We start from the raw sequence: 22,322 nt of genomic DNA, 5'->3' as shown, positions 1-22,322 counted from the left end.
TACCCCTCCCCTGCTTCAGTTTCTGGGACACTGGACAGATTAGTTATCCCCCTGCCAGCAAAAGCCAGGGATCACCCCGCCCTGCTCAGTCAGCGTTTGCAAAACGACAGTCCATGACGGTCAACCAGCCCTTGCCCTCTTCACAGAGACTTTCCTCACAACACTCCCCTCTGGGCCCAGCTGCCGCACACTCTCAAAACGGGCTGCTAGGACAGAGTTTACCCCTTCCCCCAACAGGGCCACCAGCCACCACCATTTCGCTACCCAGCAGGCTCCATAGGGCTGTGCAAAATTTTGCCTCCAGTTTTGTTTCAAGGCTGTTTCAACCCGTTTTGAGGTCAAAACAGCAAAATTGAAATGGAACAGATATAGATGAAACAGCCTCGAAACAAAACAAGGCAAGTCAAAACGTTTCACCGTTTTGACTCCTTTTCGCCCTTTTGCCCATAGGCTATAATGGAGAAGGTTGAAACAGCCTATAACTTTGTCATTTCTAGCCTGATTTGGCTGAAACTTGCAGGAATGGTAGCCCCAGCTGAGGGCATGAAGCCTGCCAAGTGTCAAGGAGATAGGTGCAGGGGGTTCAGGGAAACTGCACCCCAAAGTTTTGGAAGCAAGAATCAGATCACGTGTACGTGTTAAGCCACAGCAGGGTCAAAACTGCAGGCCTGCTAGCCCCTGCTGAGACCTCAAAGCCTGCCAGCTTTCAAGGAGACAGGTGCAGTGGTTTGGGGAAAACTGTACTTCAAGTTGCGGACAAGCAAAACTCATGTCATGGGTGACAGTGTGTGTGAAAGCTGCAGGCCTGCTAGCACCTGCTGTGGCCATGAAGCCTGCCAGCTGTCAAGGAGGGTCAGCTGTCAAGAACCCTGCGCAAGGGTTCTGGGTTCTGGCACCCTGCACCTCTAGTTGCTGACAGGCAAAACTCATGTCATGGGTGCTTGTGCAACTGTTTGTCTTGGGGCACAGCAGGGGTGGGGGAAAACTACTGAAGGCCTGGCTGCTAGGCCCTGCTGCAGCCACAAAGCCTACCAGCTATTAAGGAGATAGGTGCAGGGGGGTTCTGGGCCCTGCACCCCTAGCTGCTAACAGACAAAACTCATGACATGGGTGCTTGTGCAACTGACTGTGTCTGTCTTGCAGCAGAAGCAGTTCCCAGCTCTGTATTGATTCTTTCTTCTCCTTAGCCTGTGCTTTCCTAGGTGTTAATCCTTGCTCATTAACTCTGTTATCCACCACTTTCTGGGTGTGACCATCGAGCCAATTTGCCACCCATCTGACTGTGTAGGCATCAGTGCAGCAGTCATCTAGTTTTTTTAAGAGAATATGGAGGGAAACCTTGTCAAAGGCCTTCTTTAAGTCCAGGAAGACAACATCCACCCCGACACCCTTGTCCAGGGACTTTGTGACCTGATCATAAAAAGAAACCAGCTTAGTCAGGCAGGATCTGCCCTCAATGAACCCATGTTGGTTGCCCCTGAGCATTACCTCCCCTGCTGAGCCCTTGCAGATGTGCTCCTTGATAATTTTCTCAAAGGTCTTCCCAAGGACTGAGGTAAGACTGACTGGCCTATAATTGCTGGGGTCCTCCTTTCTCCACTTTTTGTAAATGGGGACCACATTGGCCCTTTTCCAATCATCTGGTACCTGGCCAGTGCCCCACGAGCGCTCATAGAGCCGTGCCAGGGGCCCCACTATGACCCCTGCCAATTCCCTCAGCACCCTCGGGTGAAGAGCATCTGGACCTGCTGATTTAAACACATCCAGCCCCTCCAAAAGTTCCCTAACTAGGTTGTCCCTGACTCTAGGCATGGCGGTGCCTCCCCTAGGTGCATCCACAATACTAGTGGGGGAGAATATTCCTGTTCAGAAATATGGAGGCAAAGAATTCATTAAAGAGGTCAGCTTTTTTGTTTGCCGCAATCACCAGATTGCCAAGCTTGTCCTGTAGGGGCCCCACATTACCCGGTGCCTTCTTATTTCTTCCTATGTATTTGAAAAAGGACTTTTTATTATCCTTAGTTCTGGTCGCTAGCCCTATCTCCATCTCTGCCTTGGCCTTCCTAACAGCCTCCCTACAGTCCTGAGCAATGGAGGTGTAATCTGCAGCTTGATGTACAGTTTCCCCCAAACCTCTGCACCTATCTCCTTGAAACTTGGCAGACTTTGTGGCCTCCACAGGGGCTAGCACGCCTTCAGTTTTGACCCCACTGTGGCTTAACACATACACGTGACATGAGTTTTGCTTTCAAAACTTTGGGGTGCTGATTCCCTGAACCCCCTGCACTTATCTTGTTGAACCTTGGCAGGCTTCATGCCCTCAGATGAGGCTACCATTCCTGTAAGCTTCATCCAAATCAAGCCAGAGATGACAAAGTTATAGGCTGTTTTGTCCTTCCCCATTATATCCTATGGGCAAAACGGTAAAACAGTTTTGCCGTTTTGACGAAACGGAACAGCTGTTTTGAATCGAAACAAAATTTGAAATGGAACGCTGTTCCATCAAAACACCGGTCAAAATGCAACGCTGCTGTTTCGTACAGTCCTGATGCTCAGTGGGTCTCACTGATGAACCCCCAACCAGAAGCATTTTGAAAAAAACCCTCATATATTAGAAGGGGGTTACACTTCAGGTGGATCCAACCTAGGAAATAACGTGCTCAGCAAAACCTAAATTTGCTGCAGGAGAGAGAGGAGAGGGCACTCTGTATCTACAGGATGGGGCAGCTGCTCCGCTGATAGCCCTGGGTGTGGAAAGGCCCCTCAGCTCTTTCCTTGCCCTGCAGTCACCCAGTGCCCCTGCCTGAGGCAGATCATTGCTGGTGCCCTCTAGAAGGGAAAGGCCCCCGACCTATTTCCCAGCCTCCAAACCAGCCAGTCCCTGTGCCCCCCCTCCCCCCAAGAAAGAGTGAAGAGACAGCAAGAAAAAAAATGTTTTCATGGGAGAGCCCTTACAACAGGACCCTCCTGCCCTGAGATATGTGTTACTGGCAGGTGTTTATAGCTCTTGTAGGGACAGGTGAAAACAATTAATTACATGACAGTGGTAATGACAGGTGATATCATTAACAGTTAATAATATATATATAGGACTATATAGACAGTGTCATATAATACATATATATTATATTATATATGCAGGACAGTGCATTGTGAAGCTACCCATGCTGTTGGCCACTAAATCCCGGTTCTTGGGACTTACAAATTATTGCTGCAAATTCATTGTAGGATATACACACAAGGTGGAATCCTTATATGAAGTTCTTAAAAGACCTCAGTGGATATGCACAAAGAAAGAAACCGAGGCATGGGAAAGTATAAAAAGAGCTTTGATGGAAGCTCCTACCCTGGCCACTCCAAACAATGATTTTCCTTTTGTCATGGATCCTCAGAAGTTAAATATCTGTACTACCAATGTTATCACACACAATACTGGAATGGGGGAAAGACCAATCGCTCACTACAATTGAGTTTTAACAGCTCTAGAAAGTAACCTGGGAGACCAAACAAAGTGCTTTAAGCAGCATACTGGACCCTACAAAAAGCACAGGCTCCTGTTTGGACAAACCAACTTATGATCAGATAGCAGCCAATGCCCTGCTTCTATAAAAAGCTGTAAATATGCACTCAAGAGATCCCAGGTGGAGGCTGTGCCTCCTGCTACAGAGGAAGGTAAAAACCCTCAGAGTCCATACCAATCCAACCATGGGATAAAATTCCTACCTGACCCCAAATACATCAGTCTGACCCTGAATGGAGAGGCAAGACCCTCTAGCCAGAAGCCGCCAGCTTTAAGTCCAACTTTTAACTCTGAAGCAACGCAAATACTGATTACCAACTTTGCCATAATTTTTGCAACCTAAACTAATACAAGCAGACATACCAGCTAGTTTGAACCTGAGACAAGCAAATCAGCAGTGCTGCTTTGACAAATGGGCAAGGACTTTAATGCTTCTGGTTTATCAAGGTTATTCAGGTATTGCTCAAATTACAGGTAAGCTCAAACCCTCCTTCCAAATCATTAATAATATAAGCCAATCCAGACCCAGGACAGAACCTATTCAATACCTCCTCCCAACAAGATATTGAACCATTGATGACTGTTCATTGGATATGGCCCCACATACCCAAATCAGGTCCCACAAAGCCTCGGCTAGTCCTGGGCATCTGGATCAGCTCCCTGCTACTTCCACCCAGCCCTGCATGCCTGGATCAGGTCTATACCACCCTAACCTGGTCCTGCATATCCAATTTAACACACAGGGACATGCTATCTGGCCTGCAGGGCTTCCCATGAATCCAAAAATTTGGCAGCAAGGGAGTGGCAATTAATGCTGCCACCACTCCCCTGTCACCAAACATTCACACCTGAGGGGAGCCCAATGGGTCAAATCATATGGCTCTGTGGGCTGTGTCTGACCCATGGGCCAGGGGTTGAGCACCCCTGATCTAGACTGTATCTCTTTTAACTTTTCTAATAAGAATATCATGGGAGACATTGTCAAAAGCCTTGCTAAAGTGAAGGTGTATCACATCCATTGCTCTCCCCTCACCCACAGAGCTCATCAACTTGTCATAGAAGGAGACCAGAATGAATGAAGAGGAGGAAGAGACTGGACCCGTGTCAACAACCCAGCCAGAAAAGCACAACTCACCAGATGAATCTACTAAACATACTGGGTCTCACGTGGGTCCTTACATCCACAAGATATAATTAAACACCCAGGCAAGCTGTTGGCCCTGGGTGGAAGGGCAGCACAGACTCCCAACACAGGGGTGATGCCCATATCTCACCAGCTCTGAGCACTCAGATGCCACAAGTCAGGCTGCCAAAATCCAGAGGCCAGAGCAGGAATCTGCGTGGGACGGCATCCTTTGTCTCCAGTGTCTGAGCTACAGTTCAGGGCAGATGATTCATGTTCTTTCTGCAGCCAGCAGGGTTAGGGATGCCCTTGGTTTTGCTGTAGTTCTGTGACTATGGGAGCTTGAGCTGTTTCCTGGGGATAGCAGCATTGTACATACCCTGGTCCTTAGCAATTCAGCCACAAGACAATGGGAAGGCCAGCCTTGGTGGAGTCATGCCAATGGATATGGAGAGTCCCACACCACAAAACAAGGCACTTGGACTGCCAAGGGCAAAGGAGGGAGCAGCTGGCCTTGCCTTTCCACCAGGGAAACCTTTTAAATCAAAGCATTGGTGATGCATAGGGGGTGCACACAGGTGCATGTGCATCCCGAGCTTGGCAGTGCACCCCCTGCAAAAAGTGCTGCTGACACTACCAGCAGCACCTGCAGGCAGTCGCCGCTCTTCACCCCCCTGCTGACACCACCAGCGCCAGCAGCATCTGCGAGTGGTTGCCCACCACTGGTCAGCGCTTGCCATTCTCCCCCCTCCCAATGGCTGACAGTGCCATGGCCACCTGCGGGAGCTCGCTACTCACCACCGCCACGCTCCCACCCGCCGACAGCGCTACCGCTGCCTGAGGGAGCTTGCGGTGCCCCCCCAACCTCTGGGGGCACATGGCGTTCATGAACCAAACCCAGAACGCTTATCACCAACATTTTGATACCAGTCAGGCATGAACCAACCTGGAATACAGCAGAGAGAAGCACAGGCCCTGAACCAAGATAGCGCCAAGGACTGAGCAAAGGTAAAATGGCTGTAGTCTCCACGTGGCCTTGTTCACCCTGACCAGAGCAGCACAGGCCCAGCAATCCCCACTTCAGTTCTGTGTGTCTAAGACCTGAGCTGGTGATGAGATTTAACACTGGCACAGTATGGCCCACATGTTAAGTTGCACCTCTTTCAAGAGGCCTTACCCATCATTAGCCAGCATTGCCTCAGAGCACTTGCTTTTCTACCAGCTTCATTTATTTAGGCAAAAAGGGTCACTAGATCTTAATCTCCTGTTGAACCTACTTTAGCTGTAATAAATTTGTCGTGTTGAACAACGCCAATCATAAAAAGAATACGGCATGTCTATACTAAACATAGGACTATAACTGGGTGTCACATTTTATGAACTTCCCTGTACCAGTTGGAGACCACTCCATCAGAGATTCCCACCAGCTACAAGTGACCTTATGTAAACCGAGTTAGTTCTACAACCTTTTCATTTTCACATGGGACAATGTATTGTCCCAAAATACTATCATGTATCCGATTCCATTTCTGAAAATCCATGAGTTCATTCTTAAAATTAGGACTTTCTTAATGGAATCCTGCTCAGATGTAAATCAAAGTCCACATTTACATTTCATAGATTTCATAGACATTAGGGCTGGAAGGGACCTTATAAGATCATCGGGTCCAGTCCCCTGCTCTAGGGGCAGGAAGTCAGCTAGAATCAAAGGATCCCAGCAAGATGAGTGCCCAAATGTTTCTTAAAAACGTCCAGAGGAGGTGCTTGCACCACCTCTGGGAGGAGTCTGTTCCAGGCCTTGAGGACTCGGACAGTAAAGAAGTTTTTCCTTATGTCCAACCTAAAATGGTCATGGAGGAGCTTGTGACCATTGGACCTTGTCATCCCCTGGGGTGTTCTGGTGAGCAGGTGTTCCTCCAGAACCCGATGAACACTCCTTATGTACTTACAGGCTGCCACCAAGTCACCCCTGGGCCTGCGCTTCTCCAGGCTAAAGAGTCCCATAGCTCGTAGCCTGATTTCATAAGGCCTGTTCTCTTGCCCTCTGATCATGCACGTAGCTCTCCTCTGGACTCTTTCAAACTTCTCCATGTCCTTCCTGAATTGTAGAGCCCAGAACTGGATGCAGTACTCCAGCAGTGGCCTCACCAAGGCCAAGTACAGCAGGAGGATGACATCCTGGGCCTTGCTCAAGATGCATCAATAGATGCAAGCCAGAGTTTTGTTTGCTTTGCCAGCTGTGGTATTGCATTGGTGGCTCATGTTCATCTTGTGGTCAATTATGACCCCCAAGTCTCTTTCGGTCGTGGTGCTAGCGAGTGTAGCACTGCCGAGCCTGTAAGTGTGATGCAGGTTCCCCCCTCCTTCCCCCTCCCCCGAGGTGGAGTACCCTGCATTTATTTCTCTGTATTGAGTGCCATCAGGTTTTCACCTTGCAAACCTATCGAGGCTGACCTGAATCACCAGCCTATCCCCAAGTGTGGATACTCTTCCCCACAGTTTGGTGACATTGATTTCATTAGACTCAGTCTTGGATTTTATGAAAGTATCATCAATGATTTGCAAGCATCCTATACTTGTGTTACTTCACCATGCTCCTCCGCCCAAGGTTCAGTTCCATTCTCCACTTGATCCCAACAATTGCATGGTAGCCTCATCCCGCAAAATATGAAATCAAGTCTTCCTGGCTCCTAGGTAATACATTCTTTCCAAACTAGTCACCTTCCCTGCTTGCATGCATTGACTTTGACTAGGCCAGCAATCTTAGTTTAAATATTACAACTGTTGTGTTTGAAATTTTAACCCTTCTATTTTTTCTGACCATAGATTTAAATTTATTGGGTCCCAGTTTGACCTCTTGTGGAATCGAATCACCCAGTTAAGGGTTTCTTGCAAGTAGAAATCTACATTTTACATGGCCCTGCCAACAGACCCAGGTGGGTCTCTTGTATTTCATTTCCACCTCCTAGGACAGCACTACTCAACCTTTTGGGCCCACGGGCCAGAAGAATGGGCTGGGACTGGTCCACAAACCAGATTCAGCTTGATGGGAGTGGGGCCAGGAGCACAGCACCACCCCCTCCAACCTTCCATGCACTGGGATTGGGCCCTGGGAGCATGGCACCACCCCTTCCTATACTCTACACACTGGGATTGGGTACCTGATCCAGCACACAGGGCCTGGGTCCATGGGTCTGAAAATCCAGCAGCAGGGGAACAGCGCCATGACTTCCCTGCCACCAAATTTCCAGACCTGTGGGGAACCCAAAGGTAGGATGACACAGCACCATGGGCTACATCTGGCCCATGGGCCAGGGGTTGAACACCCCTGTTCTAGGACACTCATCTAAACATTTAATCAGCTTGTTTCTCCACCATATTATGTGCTGTAGTGCAGTGGGAACAGCCCTTTTTGGCAGGCATGCTACAAATTAGACCATATCCTGCCCAAGTCCCCTTCTTCTGTGTGATCTGCTGCTTTGCTTTCTGCTCCCTGCCCTATCTGCTACTCATAGAGCCATGGCCATTAATGCTGCTATCACTCCCCTGTCATTGCAGGTGCAATCCTGCCACCACTGCTAAATTTCTGGGTCAGTGGGGATTCCTATGAACTGGATGACAGTTCTGTGGACCAGAGGTTGAGTACCAAGGATATAGTCCATCGACAAAGATACTCCCCAGCTCAACACTACATGTTCAGCTAGAATTCAGGCCACGGAAAGACTCCTGATGCCACACAGTTTCCATAGAGCTTTGAACCTCTATAAAGGGCGCTACTGAATGGTTATGTATTAAAACTAGCTTTTCATTCCTGGGTGCATACCTGTCATTTATCTGGAGAGGTCCTCTTGAGAGGTATCTCCAGCAACAGCAACCTAATACACTAGATAGATCTGGTTTGGAAAAGCTGGCCGGGAGTGGGGGGGGTGTCATTTGATTATTGACCAATTTCTCCCTGCTATGGGGAACAAGATTATCAGTTCCCAGGACCACTTGCACAGAAGATTTAAACATAGAGGCACACCACTTTGATCCTGCCTAATTGGGCTTCAGCTGACAGAAACATTCCCAGACTTAGAGTGGACTGAAGGAGGATCTGAGAAATCTCACAGCTGCTTATTTCATCTGTTTCAATTAATTGATCCACAATTACAACACTCCCCAGAATGTGTTCCCTCTAGGAGGACACTTCCCTAGGGTGGTGATAATTAATTTGAAACCTCCAGCAGTTAATGGAGCTGCCTCTGCTGTATCTGTGGTGTTCTCACCATTCCCTCTCGGCTCTTTCTTAATAATGGATGTGGGTAAGCTATACTGCCCTTTGCTCGGGGGTCTTCCCTGAGAGAGTCAGAACTGTCCCCATAATTACCATATGAAGGGAATTAATAAGGGACATCATCATCATAAATTTCCTCCAGCTGTTGCTGCTGTAACTCCTGGTTTTGCCTGAAGTGGGTGCTGTGGAGAGGCAATCTCTCCTTGACAGAGAAGTGGCTCAGGCTGGTGACAACGATTCTCTGCTTGGAGAGCCTGCCTGCAGTGCTGGGCTTCCACAGCTGGGCTTGGACAAGTGTCTCCAAGAGTCCCTGGGGGGCCTTGCCTCCATTACACATTGCCGCTTGACCTCTTGCCTGGAAAACGGGAACAAGGCTGTGCTCCTTTTTCATCCAATTTCTATTGCAATTTCAGCAACTTACTGAGGTAACTCATTGTTCTTTGAGCTTTAAAGCTGCTTCTTGTGAGCCTTAAAACACCACTGAAGGAGAGTAACTTTATACTGCTTCTCTGTCACTTTTTACCCTGATATTTGGTACCACTGAACACCAAAAAGCATCTCAAGGAGAAGCATCTGGTCAGAAAAAAGCCTCCCAGGTCCCCCGAAGTCCATGCAGTGTTTAGGAACAGCAACTTCTCCTGAAACAACACCAAACATCCCACCAGACCCTGCCACAGGCAAAGCAGAGGGACTATGGTAGCCAACATCCCTTTGCTGCAAAGGTCATTTGCACTCAAGAGATCCCAGGCAGAGGCCACGACCTCATTGCAGAGGAAGACAAAACCCCCAGAGTCTGTACCAATCTGACCAGAGGGAGAATCCCTTCCTGACTCCATTGAAGCACGTCTGACCCAGAGCACAGTGGCAAGACCCTCCTAGCCAGGACCCTCCAGGTTTGAGTCCTAGTGGGAGCACTGGTGCATCCCAGTCGCCATTCCCAGCCTGGGCTGCAGCCAAATCCCAAAGCCTCCGAGAACACCTTAGAAACACCTTGACACACGTGGTAGCAGAAGGGGCAGAGACTTCCTCAGGATCAGAAACACAATCACCAGCTGCACTTGTGACACGGGAAAAGACCCATTCACCGAGGACACCTGCCAAGGGGAGCAGCCAAAGTCCCCCAAGCCAGGATGGGGAAAGGGAACCAGGTGCAGGCTATGGTGGCACCTCTGTGAGCACTCGCTATGTGTGGGCCAACAGTCACAGGCTGCACGCTCCTCAGGGCCCCTGTGAGCCATGGGGATGGCATCATACAAGTCTGGGAGCGAGACCCAGCAGCCAGACCATCTCTAACCCAAGCTCATGGCACAGAGCACCCGGGTGCCTGGACTCCCACTGGCTGACACATGCCAGGACATGGCCACAGGCATGACCCTGGGAACCCCGCTGGGGAGCCCCCAAAGATGCTCCCACCCTCAACACGGCTCAGAGCGCTCCCAGCCAGGTCATGAGGCGCTACAGGGATTTGGGAGCGGGGCTAAAGGGTCTGGGGGCACAGGTGGTGTTCTTGTCGATCCTCCCAGTCTCAGGCTATGGGCTGAGGAGGGGGAGGAGGATCCACGTGGTCAACCAAAGACTGCAGCGCTGGTGTCGTCGGGAAGGCTTTGGCTTCCATGACCACAGCCCGCTCTTTGGAGAGAGAGGCAGCAAGCTGCTGGGAAGAGATGGCCTCCACCTCTCTCCCCTGGGGAGGAGGCTCTTCTCAGCCAGACTGGCTGACCTGCTCCACCGGGCTTTAAACTAAGCCCGCTGGGGGACGGGGGGACTATCGCCACTGCTGGCCCGCTGAGCAATCCTTGCAAAGCCAGCAGTTCAAGGCACTTAAGGGAGCCCACCCCTGCCCCAGCCCTGGTAAAATCTGTGGGCAAGGAAGGAGCCCCCCAGGGGACACTTGCCTGCCTGTACACAAATGCCAGGAGCTTGGGGAATAAGCAGGAGGAGCTCATCCTCCTGCTCAATGCAAATAATAATGATGTCATAGGGACAACGGAGACCTGGTGGGACTCCACCCATGACTGGACCACGGGTATAGATGGCTATACCCTGTACAGGAGGGATCGTGTAGATAAGAGGGGTGGGGATGTAGCTCTCTATGTTAAGGAAAGCTACACGTCCCTGCAAGCTGATATTGGTGACCAGGGTGGACGGCTGGAGACCCTCTGGGTTAAAATCCGTGGGGAACACGGCACAGGGGACACAATGGTGGGAGTCTACTACAGACCCCCCACCCAAAGTCCTGAGCTTGACCAGGAGTTTGCCCAGGAACTGGCTGAGGCAGCATGCTCCAGGACCATGGTTGTCATGGGTGACTTCAATTACCCAGACATCTCGTGGGAGGATCGCTTAGCAAAATCTGAGCGGTCGCAAAGCTTCCTCTCATGCGTGGATGACCTCTACCTGACTCAAGAAGTCTATGGGCCAACGAGAGGCAAAGCACTGCTCGACCTGGTACTGGCTACTGGAGATGACCTAGTCAGCGACCTAGTTATCAATGGGAAGTTGGGTGACAGCAACCACCAGCTGATCACCTTCACCATCCGCCGAAAAGCTGGCAAGTCAGTCAGCAACACGGAAGTCCTTGACTTCAGGAAAGCCGACTTTGACAAGCTCAGGAGGCTTGTCAGTGGGGCCCTAAGGGACCATGACCCCAGGGAGAGGGGAATTCAAGAAGAGTGGTTGCTCCTCAAGGGACCGATCCTCAATGCACAAGCTAAGTCTATTCCATCTCGGAGGAAAGGCAGCAAGAGGGCACAGCAGCCCCCCTGGCTCTCCAGGGACCTAGCAGACCTCCTGAGGCTAAAAAGAAAGGCCTACAAAGGATGGAGGATGGGAGTCACCTCCAAGGAGGATTATTCTGCACTGGTCCGGTCCTGCAGGGAGCATACCAGGAAAGCCAAGGCTGCAACTGAACTCCAACTAGCTTTGAGCATCAAGGACAATAAAAAGTTCTTCTTCAGATATGTGGGGAGCCGGAGGAAAAGCAGGGGCAACATTGGACCCCTGCTGAACCAGATGGGGCAACTGACAACTGACGCCCTGGAAAAAGCCAATCTATTAAATAGGTACTTTGTGTCAGTCTTTCATGCGTCCCATGGGACACCCATGCCCGCTATGGGACAGGGAAGTCCGGGTGAGGGTGATTCCCTGCCCTCCATTAATACTGACTTCGTGAAGGAACATCTTGAGAAGCTGGATACCGTCAAGTCAGCCGGCCCTGACAATCTTCACCCCAGGGTACTCAAGGAGCTGGCGAGCATCATAGCCCAGCCTCTAGCACGGATCTTTGAAAACTCTTGGCGCTCTGGTGTAGTGCCCGAAGACTGGAAGAAGGCCAATGTGGTGCCTATCTTCAAGAAAGGGAGGAAAGTGGATCTGGCTAACTATAGGCCCATCAGCCTGACTTCTATCCCGGGGAAGATCTTAGAAAAGTTTATTAAAGAGGCCATCCTTAATGGACTGGCCGACGCCAACATCTTAATGGATAGCCAGCACGGGTTTGTTGCGGGTAGGTCTTGCTTGACCAATCTCATTTCCTTCTACGACCAGGTGACCTATCACCTGGACAAGGGAGAAGAGATTGATGTCATATATCTTGACTTCAAAAAAGCCTTCGATCTGGTTTCCCATAATCACCTCTTGGAGAAACTGGCCAATTGTCACCTTGGGTCCACCACGATCCACTGGCTGGAAAATTGGCTCCGTCGTCAGACCCAGAGGGTAGTAATTGATGGAGGTCACTCATCATGGTGTCCTGTGTCCAGTGGGGTCCCCCAAGGCTCTGTCCTTGGACCCATACTGTTCAACATCTTCATTAATGATGTGGACACTGGAGTCAGAAGCGGACTGGCCAAGTTCGCCGATGCCACCAAACTTTGGGGCAAAGCATCCACACCAGAAGACAGGCGGATGATCCAGGCTGACCTGGACAGGCTCAGCAAGTGGGCAGATGAGAATCTGATGGTGTTCAACACCGATAAATGCAAGGTTCTCCACCTAGGGAAGAAAAACCCGCAGCATCCTTATAGGCTCGGCAGTGCTATGTTGGCTAGCACTAAGGAAGAAAGAGACTTGGGGGTCATCATTGACCACAAGATGAACATGAGCCTGCAGTGTGATGCTGCTGCTAGTAAAACGACCAAAACGCTGGCTTGCATCCATAGATGCTTCTCAAGCAAATCCCGGGACGTCATTCTCCCCCTGTACTCGGGCTTAGTGAGGCCGCAGCTGGAGTACTGCGTCCAGTTTTGGACTCCACAATTCAAAAAGGATGTGGAGAAGCTTGAGAGAGTCCAGAGAAAAGCCACGCGCATGATCAGGGGTCAGGGAAGCAGACCCTATGATGACAGGCTGAGCCCTGGGGCTCTTTAGCCTGGAAAAGCGCAGGCTCAGAGGTGATCTGATGGCCACCTATAAGTTTATCAGGGGTGACCACCAGTATCTGGGGGAACGTTTGTTCACCAGAGCGCCCCAAGGGATGACAAGGTCGAACGGTCACAAACTACTGCAAGACTATTTCAGGCTGGACATAAGGAAGAATTTCTTTACTGTCCGAGCCCCCAAGGTCTGGAACAGCCTGCCACCAGAGGTGGTTCAAGCGCCTTCATTGAACACCTTCAAGATGAAACTGGATGCTTATCTTGCTGGGATCCTATGACCCCAGCTGACTTCCTGCCCTTTGGGCAGGGGGCTGGACTCGATGATCTTCCGAGGTCCCTTCCAGCCCTAATGTCTATGAAATCTATGAAACAGGGCCGGGCTCGGCAGCAGCGAGGCTCAGGCTCCGCATGTCCTCGGGGTTAAACGAAAAGGGGACGTCGCTGTCGTCACTGTCCTGCAGGAGCAGAGGCCAGGGCCACACAGCAGAGCAGAGCCTGGGGCTGGGAGCCCTGGGACTCAGCTGGCAGCTCAGAGAGGGGGCAGCACAGACGCAGCAGCATCGTGGGAGCTGGACACCAGCCCCCTCCCCCTAACCCCCAGACCCTCCTCGTCCGGCAACAGCGCCCCCTCCCCCAAGCGCACATCCCCCTATCGCCCCCACGTGGTCGCTTTCATCGCCCCTCCTCCGGCTCTCATTGGCTCACAGCCTCCGAGCCTCGCCCCCTCCCCTCTGTTCGGCCCGGCTCCCCAACGCGCCCCGGGTTGGAGGAGAGGGAACGCCTGGCCAATCAGGGAGCGGGAGGTGCTGGGGGCGGGGCGGGGCGGGGCCGGACGGAGAGCCGGACAGGACTGGGGTAGGTCGGCGGGGGAGGGGCGGCTGGGCTGGGGGGGAGGACGTGGGCGCCGGGAGCAAGGGTCTGTCTCCCTGCCCTGGCGCCCGGGGTGGCGCGGTAGTGTAGCAGCGTCCTCGGCTGCGTGCTGGAGCCCTGTGGGGCGGAGGAGCCCCGCCTGGCACCCCGAGCTGGGGGTGCAGGAAGGGGGCACCTGGAGCTGCTGGAGGGTCCCCATGGGTCATCCCGGACCCCTGTCCGCACCCCACACCTCCAGCTTCCGGCTGCAACGTGGGGCAACCCAAGCCCCAGCCGAAGAACGAAGAACACCTCCTCCCAGACCGTGGTGCGCATGCTTGACCTCTGGCCCAGCCTGGGGCTGTATTGGGGGAGCTGACTGAGGAGCCACCAGGCCTCCTGCCCAAGCTGGGGTCGGGGATTGCAAAGGCAGCGAGCCCCTGCAGTGACTTCCTGGGTGCAAGGTCGGGAGAGGGAGCAGGAGAGGTGTAGGCTGGGACTGGACTGGGGGCAGAGTACAGGGCAGGGAGAGCCACATTCAGCTTGGTCCTAGAAAGTGGGCAGCCATGGGTAGGGTGCTGGGGGTGGAGGGAGGCTGGGGTTATGGAGTGGGGAGGGCAGGGCATGAGAGAAGAGGCCATGGGGGTGGGCAGCCTCCTGGATCCCTGGGAGGGGGAGCAGGGCACTGCCAAACCCCTGGGCAGTGAAGCAGGCAGTGGGTGATGAAGAGGGCAAGGAGGGATTTCCATGGGGGTGTGTAGCAGGGCCAGCCAGCCCACAGTTGTCTCCCTGCACAGTTCGAGCAGGGCTTCGAGCACTGAATCCCTGGCTCCCCCCCCCCCCCCCCCCCATCTTCAGCCCAGGGCCAAAGTGCCAGCACCTCCCCTGTTGGTTGGTGACAGACTCCCCTGGGAGAGCCAGCTGCAGCTTCCTTGATCCCACGTGGGACTAGGCTCGGTGCCACTCACGGCTTCTCCTAGGGTTGCCCAGGTGGTTTCTGTTGCCACTGGGTGGTGCTGGGCCCCAAGGGAGCCTGGCAGAGGGGATGCCAACAGCAGCCCAGAGCCACATGGGTCTGTCCCCTGACCAGGGGTGCTGTAGAGGTTACTGCAGCACCCAGCAGTAGGGGCTAGAGAGTCCTTGGGTCAGAGACATAAGAGCCAGATGCACTTGTGACAGAGGAAGAAGATCCATTCACCAAGGAGATACAAACACTGGCGTTTGATGCTGGCTGAAGGGAGCAGCCAAACTCTCAGCAGCCAAGAAGGGGGAATCAGGTGCAGGCTGTGGCTGCTCCTCTTGTGAACACTCACTGTACGGGGGGGAAGGACGGACACGGGACAACGACACACGACAGTCACAGACCTCATGATCCTCAGGGTCCCCATCAGCCATGGGGTTGGCATCATAGACGCCTCAAGGGGGTTGGTGCAGGCAAGAGCAAGATCGGGTGGCCATGACCATCGTTCTTGCACAGTCCCTTCCCCAGGGGAGCCTCTGACACCAAATCAGTCACAGTCAGAACCAGTATTTTGGTACCCATCAGGTGTGAACCAGCCCTGAGTGCAGCTGGGAGCAGTGCAGGCCTGAACCAAAATGGTACCAACTCCCACCTCTGCCACAGGGCCTGAGGGCAGGCAAAATGGCCATCTCCACACAGCCTAGCTGTGCCCTGACCAGAGCAGCACAGGGCTAGCAAGGGCATGGGGGAGCTGGCAGGAGGTGGTGCTGAGAGCAGCCCAGAGTGATGTGAGGCTATCCTAGCACCCATGTATGATGTAGGGCAGTGTTTATTAACCCATGGGTTGCGACCCAGAAGTGGGTTGCGAGAATATATGAAAGGGTTGCGAACAAAGTTTAAAAATGTATCCTCCTTTCTTTAAAAGAGAAAAATGTGGGAAACTGTGGCTTTTCCATTGAAGGCTGGGCAGGGTTCCAGCCTGCTAGGGGCTGCTTGGGGCCTTCCATGCCCCACATACTGCGGGGCTGGTGGCAGCGGGTTGGGAGTGAGGGGCCAGTGCCATCAGCGGGTTGGGACTGGCCGTCAATGTTCCAAATGGGTCCTGATGCAAAAAGAGTTGAGAACCGCTGATGTAGGGGACGCCCCAGTGACCCCGGTCCTGTCCCCTGCAGCCCAGGGCTGTGGGGGATGGTGTTGCTTCTCTCCCAGCTGTTGCTGACTCTTACCCGCTTGGTGCTGCGGTTCCGTGATGCCCTGTACTGCCAAGCCGTGCGCCTCATCTCCCTTGTTGTGGGCACTGTCTCCATCCTGTGGGTGCCGTGGCTGGTGCTGACCAAGGGGCCATGCCGGGCTTTCCAATGGAGGGTGCGGGGGATGCCCCCGCCATGCCTCATGGGGACCACCTACGGGGAGCACCACTACCTGCGACTCAAGGTGTGTGCAGGAGAATCATGGGATCCCAGAGAAGCGGGGCTGGAAGGGATTCCAGATGTCATCTAGTAGTCCACTCCTGTGCCTGAGGCAGGATCAGCCCTGTCCAAACCACCCTACACAAATCCATAATCTAAACTCTACATCAACCCTGACACAACACCAGACCATGCCTGAACCTACCACAGGGAAAGCAGGGGGACCGTGGCAGCCACTGTCCTGCTTTTGTTGATGTATGCTCAAGAGATCCCAGATAGAGGCTGTGCCCCCTGCTACAAAGGAAAGCAACCCCCCTCCCTAGCACCCCAAGTCTGTACCTATCTGACCATGGAGTAAAATTCCTTCTAGACCCCAAATATGGCATCAATCTGACCCTGAGCAGAGGGGCAAGACCCTCTAGTTAAGAAACTTAGGCTTTGGTCCCAGCAGGAACATTAGCACAGCTCAGGCAAGACAGCATGGGTTTACCTTAGTGGCAGGGGGAGATGCCACGGCTTCTTGGGAGGGCCCCTGGGTGGTCAGATGGTGCCATGGGGTGCATAGCATAACAGTTCCCTCTCTGCCCTCCCCATGTCTACAGAGCTCAGGTCTGCGCTTGCACTATGTCGCAGCTGGCCTGGAGCAGGCGCCGCTAATGTTGTTCCTGCATGGGTTCCCCCAAAACTGGTAGGTATGGCTGGCTGCTCTGGGATGGGTCGCATAGGCCTTTGTGGGGTGCACATGAGAATTGTCTATTGCATTTTCTGACCCAAGTGTGTGTGTGCTGGCACGTGGCAGGTTCTGCTGGCGCCACCAGCTGCAGGAATTCCACAAGCGGTTCCGGGTGGTGGCACTGGACCTGTGGGGCTGTGGTGCCTCGGACGCCCCACCCCGGGAGCAGAACTATGCTATGGAGACCCTGCTGGAAGATGTGCAGGAAGTCATCAAGACTCTCAGCACCAGGGATGAAAAGGGTGAGCGCGTGCTGCAAGGGTGTGGGCTTCAGGGGCCCAGGGACTGATGTCCTATCCATCATCTGTCCAGTCCTTTGCAACCCAGGTGGGTGCCCCCATTCCCCGGTCATGGGGATGTGACCCTAGGGCAGATCCTGTGGAGCAGACTCCTTGCCCCACTGCTCACCAGAGATTGCCTGGAGCTAAATGTGACCTTCCTGGGCTCAGGGCCCTACAGCTATTAACATTAGGCCAGGACCCTGTTGGCCCTGTGACAAGTGAGAGCTGTGGGGAGACAGTCCCAATTCAGCACTGTCAGGGATGTAACTGGGAGCTGGGGTGAGCTGGGTAATGGTGTAAGGCCCCCCAACTATGTAGAGCTGGGGCAGCAGCACACCCAAGGCTGGGGTAGGCAGTGGAGGAAGGGAGACTCACGGCAGGTGGGAGGAGGGCTTCCACTGGTGCTGGCCTGGTCCTATAGTGTGGTTAGTCCAGCCCTTCTGTGCTGCCACGCTTGCTGTGCCATCACAGCCCATCTGTCCATCCATTGCTGCAGGCTCCACCAAGGCCATTCTGGTGGGACACGACTGGGGCGGTGCCATTGCCTGGGTGTTTGCTGCGACTCACCCCAACATGGTGGAGAAGCTCATCTTCATGAATGCTGCCCACCCCTCTGTGTACCAAGGTACAAAGAACATGAGCAGTGCCAGACTGGAACTATAGGTAGTAATTAGCATTAACTTGCCAGGAATAGAAGGGAGACTCACTGTAGTTCCTAGGATCACCTATGAAGCCCTTTCTGGAGATATGATCTATGGCAAGTTTCCGGCCTACCGCTCTGCAGTTCCACATGGGGGTTCTTCAGGGTCCTCAGGTGGATGCATCCAGACTCAGTGACATCTTAGTGTTTAATTGATCATTCTGTTCTAAAAATTATTTGGTTATTTCAACCTGACCCAACTCTTCAGACCAGTCTGCCAGGGAGAATTGCTCTAGTGGGGGGATTGCCCCAATACCCTCTGTAGTGAAGATCAGCGCACAGAATTTATTTAGTGAATCAATAATGGCCCATCTTCCTCAAGTTGCACCTTTTACACCCTGGGTATCTCCCCTCCACCTACCACCAAACAGTCCCCAAGGGCTGGATGCTATGGGCTATGTTGGGGGCCCTGCGATCTCACAGCCTCTGTCTGCCCTCCACCCTGTAGAGTACCTTGTCCGCCACCCCTGGCAGCTGCTGCGCTCCTCTTTCCTGTTCTTGTTCCGGCTCCGGGGCTACGCTGAGCTCCTCCTGTCCTTGGGTGACTTCCAGGTAAGAGCAAAACTTGGGGGTGGGGGCAGGGGCAGGTGACAGGAACCCTCAGAAATACCCATTACCTGATGCTAAATGAGGGTAAAAGGAGCCAGCCCTGCCCCATTCAGCTCTCTGCAGCATATACCAGCACAGCTGACCTCAGGAGAGTGGCCCCTACTGATGCCCCTCCCTGTCTCCCTGCAGCCCAGCTCCCTGGTGCTGCCGTGGTGCACTGCCTGGCACTGCCTGGCAGGAGAGAGTGCCCCCTGCTGAGCCCCCATGCTGCTCTTGGCAGGGCAGCACCCCCTAATGCTATCCTGGGGCTGCTGCTTTCTGGGAGGAGAGAGCGCCTCCTGCAGGCAGAGAGCTCATTGCTGCCTGCAACCCCTTGCCATCAGGATTGGGGCTGTAGAAGGCCCTGACCACACACCCTCCTTGGGCATCCCCATTGGGGACAGAGATGCTCAACTGAGCTGTGGGATCCCATTGACCCCAGCTGGAGCTCAGTGGCTCAGGGACTGGGGTGTACACCTACAGCTGCCACTGTCATCTCAGTCGTGTCTGTCCTGCTGCAGCTGCTGAAGTGGTTCATGAGCAGCAGGATTACAGGAATCCAGAACCCCCAGCGGCGCTTCACAGAGCAGGAGCTGGAGGCTTACATCTATGGCCTGTCCCAGCCTGGCAGGGTGACCTCAGCTGTCAACTACTACAGGGGCCTCTTCAGGTAGTAGCTGCCTCCCTTTGGGTGTGTATGAACTGGGGCCTGTTCAGGGCCATAGCTGCCTAATGCTGTTTGCTCACTCACTTGGTCACAGCCTGGACCTGAGAGGCCAGGAGGGTCAAGTGAGGAGCCCTCAGAGGGAAGGAGGGGGATCTGTGCCCCCCAGAGCCACTGCCCTTTTGCCCCCTGGTTCCTGATCAGTTGCATGGGGCTCCTGGCAAATCTGGGGTAGCTGTGCCAGGTACTTCCAGTATTCTGGGGGCACCTCCAGGCCTGCACCAGCTTCTTCTGGGTTTACAATTGGACATACCTTCCTGCCTACCCACCCAGTGTCTCCTCCAAAATCAGCTGACTCCCAACACAAAGTGCCCCAGCTCTATGTGACTCAAGGCTGCACCAGGGCTCCCTGGGATGGGTGCTGGGGCAGCTCTGCATCTCATTGCCCTGGGGAGCTCATACCTCCATCTGCCTGTACCTCCCCCTGCAGCAGGCCCATTGTGGAGGGGAAGGCGGTGCTGGCGCCCACACTGCTGATCTGGGGGGAGAAAGACGTGTACCTGGAGGCCAGGCTGCTTGTGGTCCTGCAGCGGTACTTCCATGGCAGGTGCCACATGGAGCGCCTCCCCCAGTGCAGCCACTGGGTGCCTGAGGACCAGCCCGAGAAGGTCAATCAGCTGCTGTGGGGCTTCCTGCAGGAGAACATCTGAGGTGGTGCCGTGACAGGGGGCTGTGGCCATGTCCAGAAGCTGGTCACTGCCCTGGGCCCTATGTGGCAGGGACCATGATGCACAAGCTTGAACCTGGCACACCAGCCTCATGTGGCCAGCCTAGCATGTGCCCTGTTGTGTCTGTTCCTCCCTACCCATCAGCTGCCCTCAGGGCCCCGCTCCCTGTGTGCCGGCTTCTCCACCTGCCACCTCATCATTGGCCACCTGAGGCCCTTGCTGGCCATGGGAAGGGCGGTGACAATCCCACCTGGGACCATGGATATTGTGCTCTGCCTTGCATGGGAGTGCAAATAGGGTTGGGAAAGCTCATAGGGGGAGCTGTGGCAGTAGCACTCTCAGTGGCAGGCCTGAGGGCATAGCCAGCTTGTCATGAGGGAGCACTTGTCATGGGGGAGCAGAAGGCAAGTGGCAGTGCACAGTGAACACAGTGATTGGTGGGACCTCAGCTCCGTCTGGCTCTGTGCCCCTTTCCCTGTGCTAGGCTGGGCAGTGCCAACACGGGTTGTTGAGTTTGCCTCTCGAAGCCTCCATTCCAGTGTACTCCTTCGCTTCCTGGGGTTGGTAATAAAGGGCTGTTCTTGCACAAGCATGACCTGATGGGCTCCATCTATTGACAGTGTCTGTGTGGGGAATTGGCCCCTCCTGACCAGCAGGGCCCAGCTGCCCCTAGTGGGAGCAGGGCTGGGAATTCCCCACTGGGTGGGTCTGCGTGATATTGCCTCAATGGGGTGGGATCTCAGGGGGTCCCATAGTGAGGGGAAAGGGTGTCTCCTTATGCTGGGGCCCCTGTCCAGTGTGGCTCTTAGGGCCTACGTTCTAGGTGTATCAGCCAGCTGGGAGTGCAGGGCACAAGGGCCCTCCTGCCGCAGATGCTGGGGTTGGATCTGAAGTGTGGTACCCAATTGGCAGGACCAGGCTGGGGCTGAGCCACTCTGCACCTCGCTCTCTGGAATCCCAGGGAGCCCTGTCCCCATGCACGGAGCATGCAGCTGACAAAGCCACAGTCACTCGCTAATCTGTGCAGAGGTTCTTTTCTGCACTGTGAAAGCAATGCCTGCAAGGATTCTCTCCCCACCACACCTGAAATATTTGTTACCCACTCAGATTGCACCCCAATCTCCTCTCTGGGCTGGTGCCCACTGGAGGGCAAAGGCCCCATCTCCCACCCCCACCCTTCTTCAGCTCTTCAGCTACTGGAGGGCTGCATGGGAGCTTCACACCGGGGCCTGCCACACCCAGATCCATACTCCCTGGTCTGTAAGGCCAAGGACACATCTCCACACAGACTTCAGCCTGGGAAGGCCCAGGCCAAAGTCTCACTGCCTCAGAGTGACCCCATCCAGCCTAGCCTGGAGCCCAGCTACTTGGAGAGCAAAGGGTTCTGGACCCAGCCTGGAGAAATCACAGGGCTTCCCCTGCACCTACAATTAACCCTCTTTGTGCTGGACTTCCACATTGTTCCAGCAGGACCAAGCTGGCCAGGCCCTGCAAGCACTGTCTTAGGGCAGGGGCTGTTCACACCAATGTGGGGCAGTGCGTGCTTGGAACTGCAGAGCTTCCTGGTGGATGCTATCTCCTGGGTGCTGTCCAAAGTGGCAAGCTGCTAATAGAGCTCGCACAGACACAAGTGCGAAGAAAACCTAGAGGGATGCCGGGGAGACAGACTTCCTTTAATCATGGCATGGGTCAGATGTGGAAGGAAGGTCACTTCAGCTAACCTGCAAATGGTCCCAGAGGACAGTTAATTACAGACTTCTCAGCTTGGTTTCCTCACCATAACCCTGCTGTCCCACAGAATACTGAAACCACAGCCCCTTGTCCCTGATCAGCACAGAAACCTCCCTGCTTTGCAAGGTCATCAGTCACACAGCCTGCAGGCAGAATCCCTCTGTTTCTTTGCCCATTTCATTATTCTGGACTTGTTCCTTATTTTACATAAGCATCTAATGCTGTCTGAGTTTAGGGAGAGCAGCACACTGAAGCAGTGATTCTCAACCAGGGTGCTATAGCATCCTGGGATGATGTGAAATCCTTTTAAGAGTGCCACACAATATCAGCACTGCTAGTTGTGCAAACACCTACATCTGATTTTCGAGATCAACCCAGAGATT

General features: G+C 53.7%; 1 protein-coding gene across 1 annotated transcript; it reads left to right on the top strand.

Annotated features, from left to right (window-relative positions):
- The first annotated feature begins 14,114 nt into the window (after positions 1–14,114).
- LOC102571865 (epoxide hydrolase 3) lies at positions 14,115–20,797 on the top strand. Its single transcript, XM_006265089.4, has 8 exons — positions 14,115–14,150; positions 16,278–16,539; positions 17,117–17,202; positions 17,314–17,489; positions 18,025–18,153; positions 18,677–18,780; positions 19,338–19,486; positions 19,971–20,797. Exons 2-8 carry the CDS (start codon positions 16,294–16,296, stop codon positions 20,188–20,190), a joined length of 1,110 nt encoding a protein of 369 aa, XP_006265151.1. The 5' UTR covers positions 14,115–14,150; positions 16,278–16,293; the 3' UTR covers positions 20,191–20,797.
- The last annotated feature ends 1,525 nt before the right edge of the window (positions 20,798–22,322 follow it).

Source organism: Alligator mississippiensis, chromosome 8, assembly GCF_030867095.1.
Source record: "Alligator mississippiensis isolate rAllMis1 chromosome 8, rAllMis1, whole genome shotgun sequence".
In the NCBI taxonomy this organism is placed as follows: Eukaryota; Metazoa; Chordata; order Crocodylia; family Alligatoridae; genus Alligator; species Alligator mississippiensis.
Note: the sequence above shows the minus strand (reverse complement) of the source record. Positions and strands in the feature narration are given on the sequence as shown.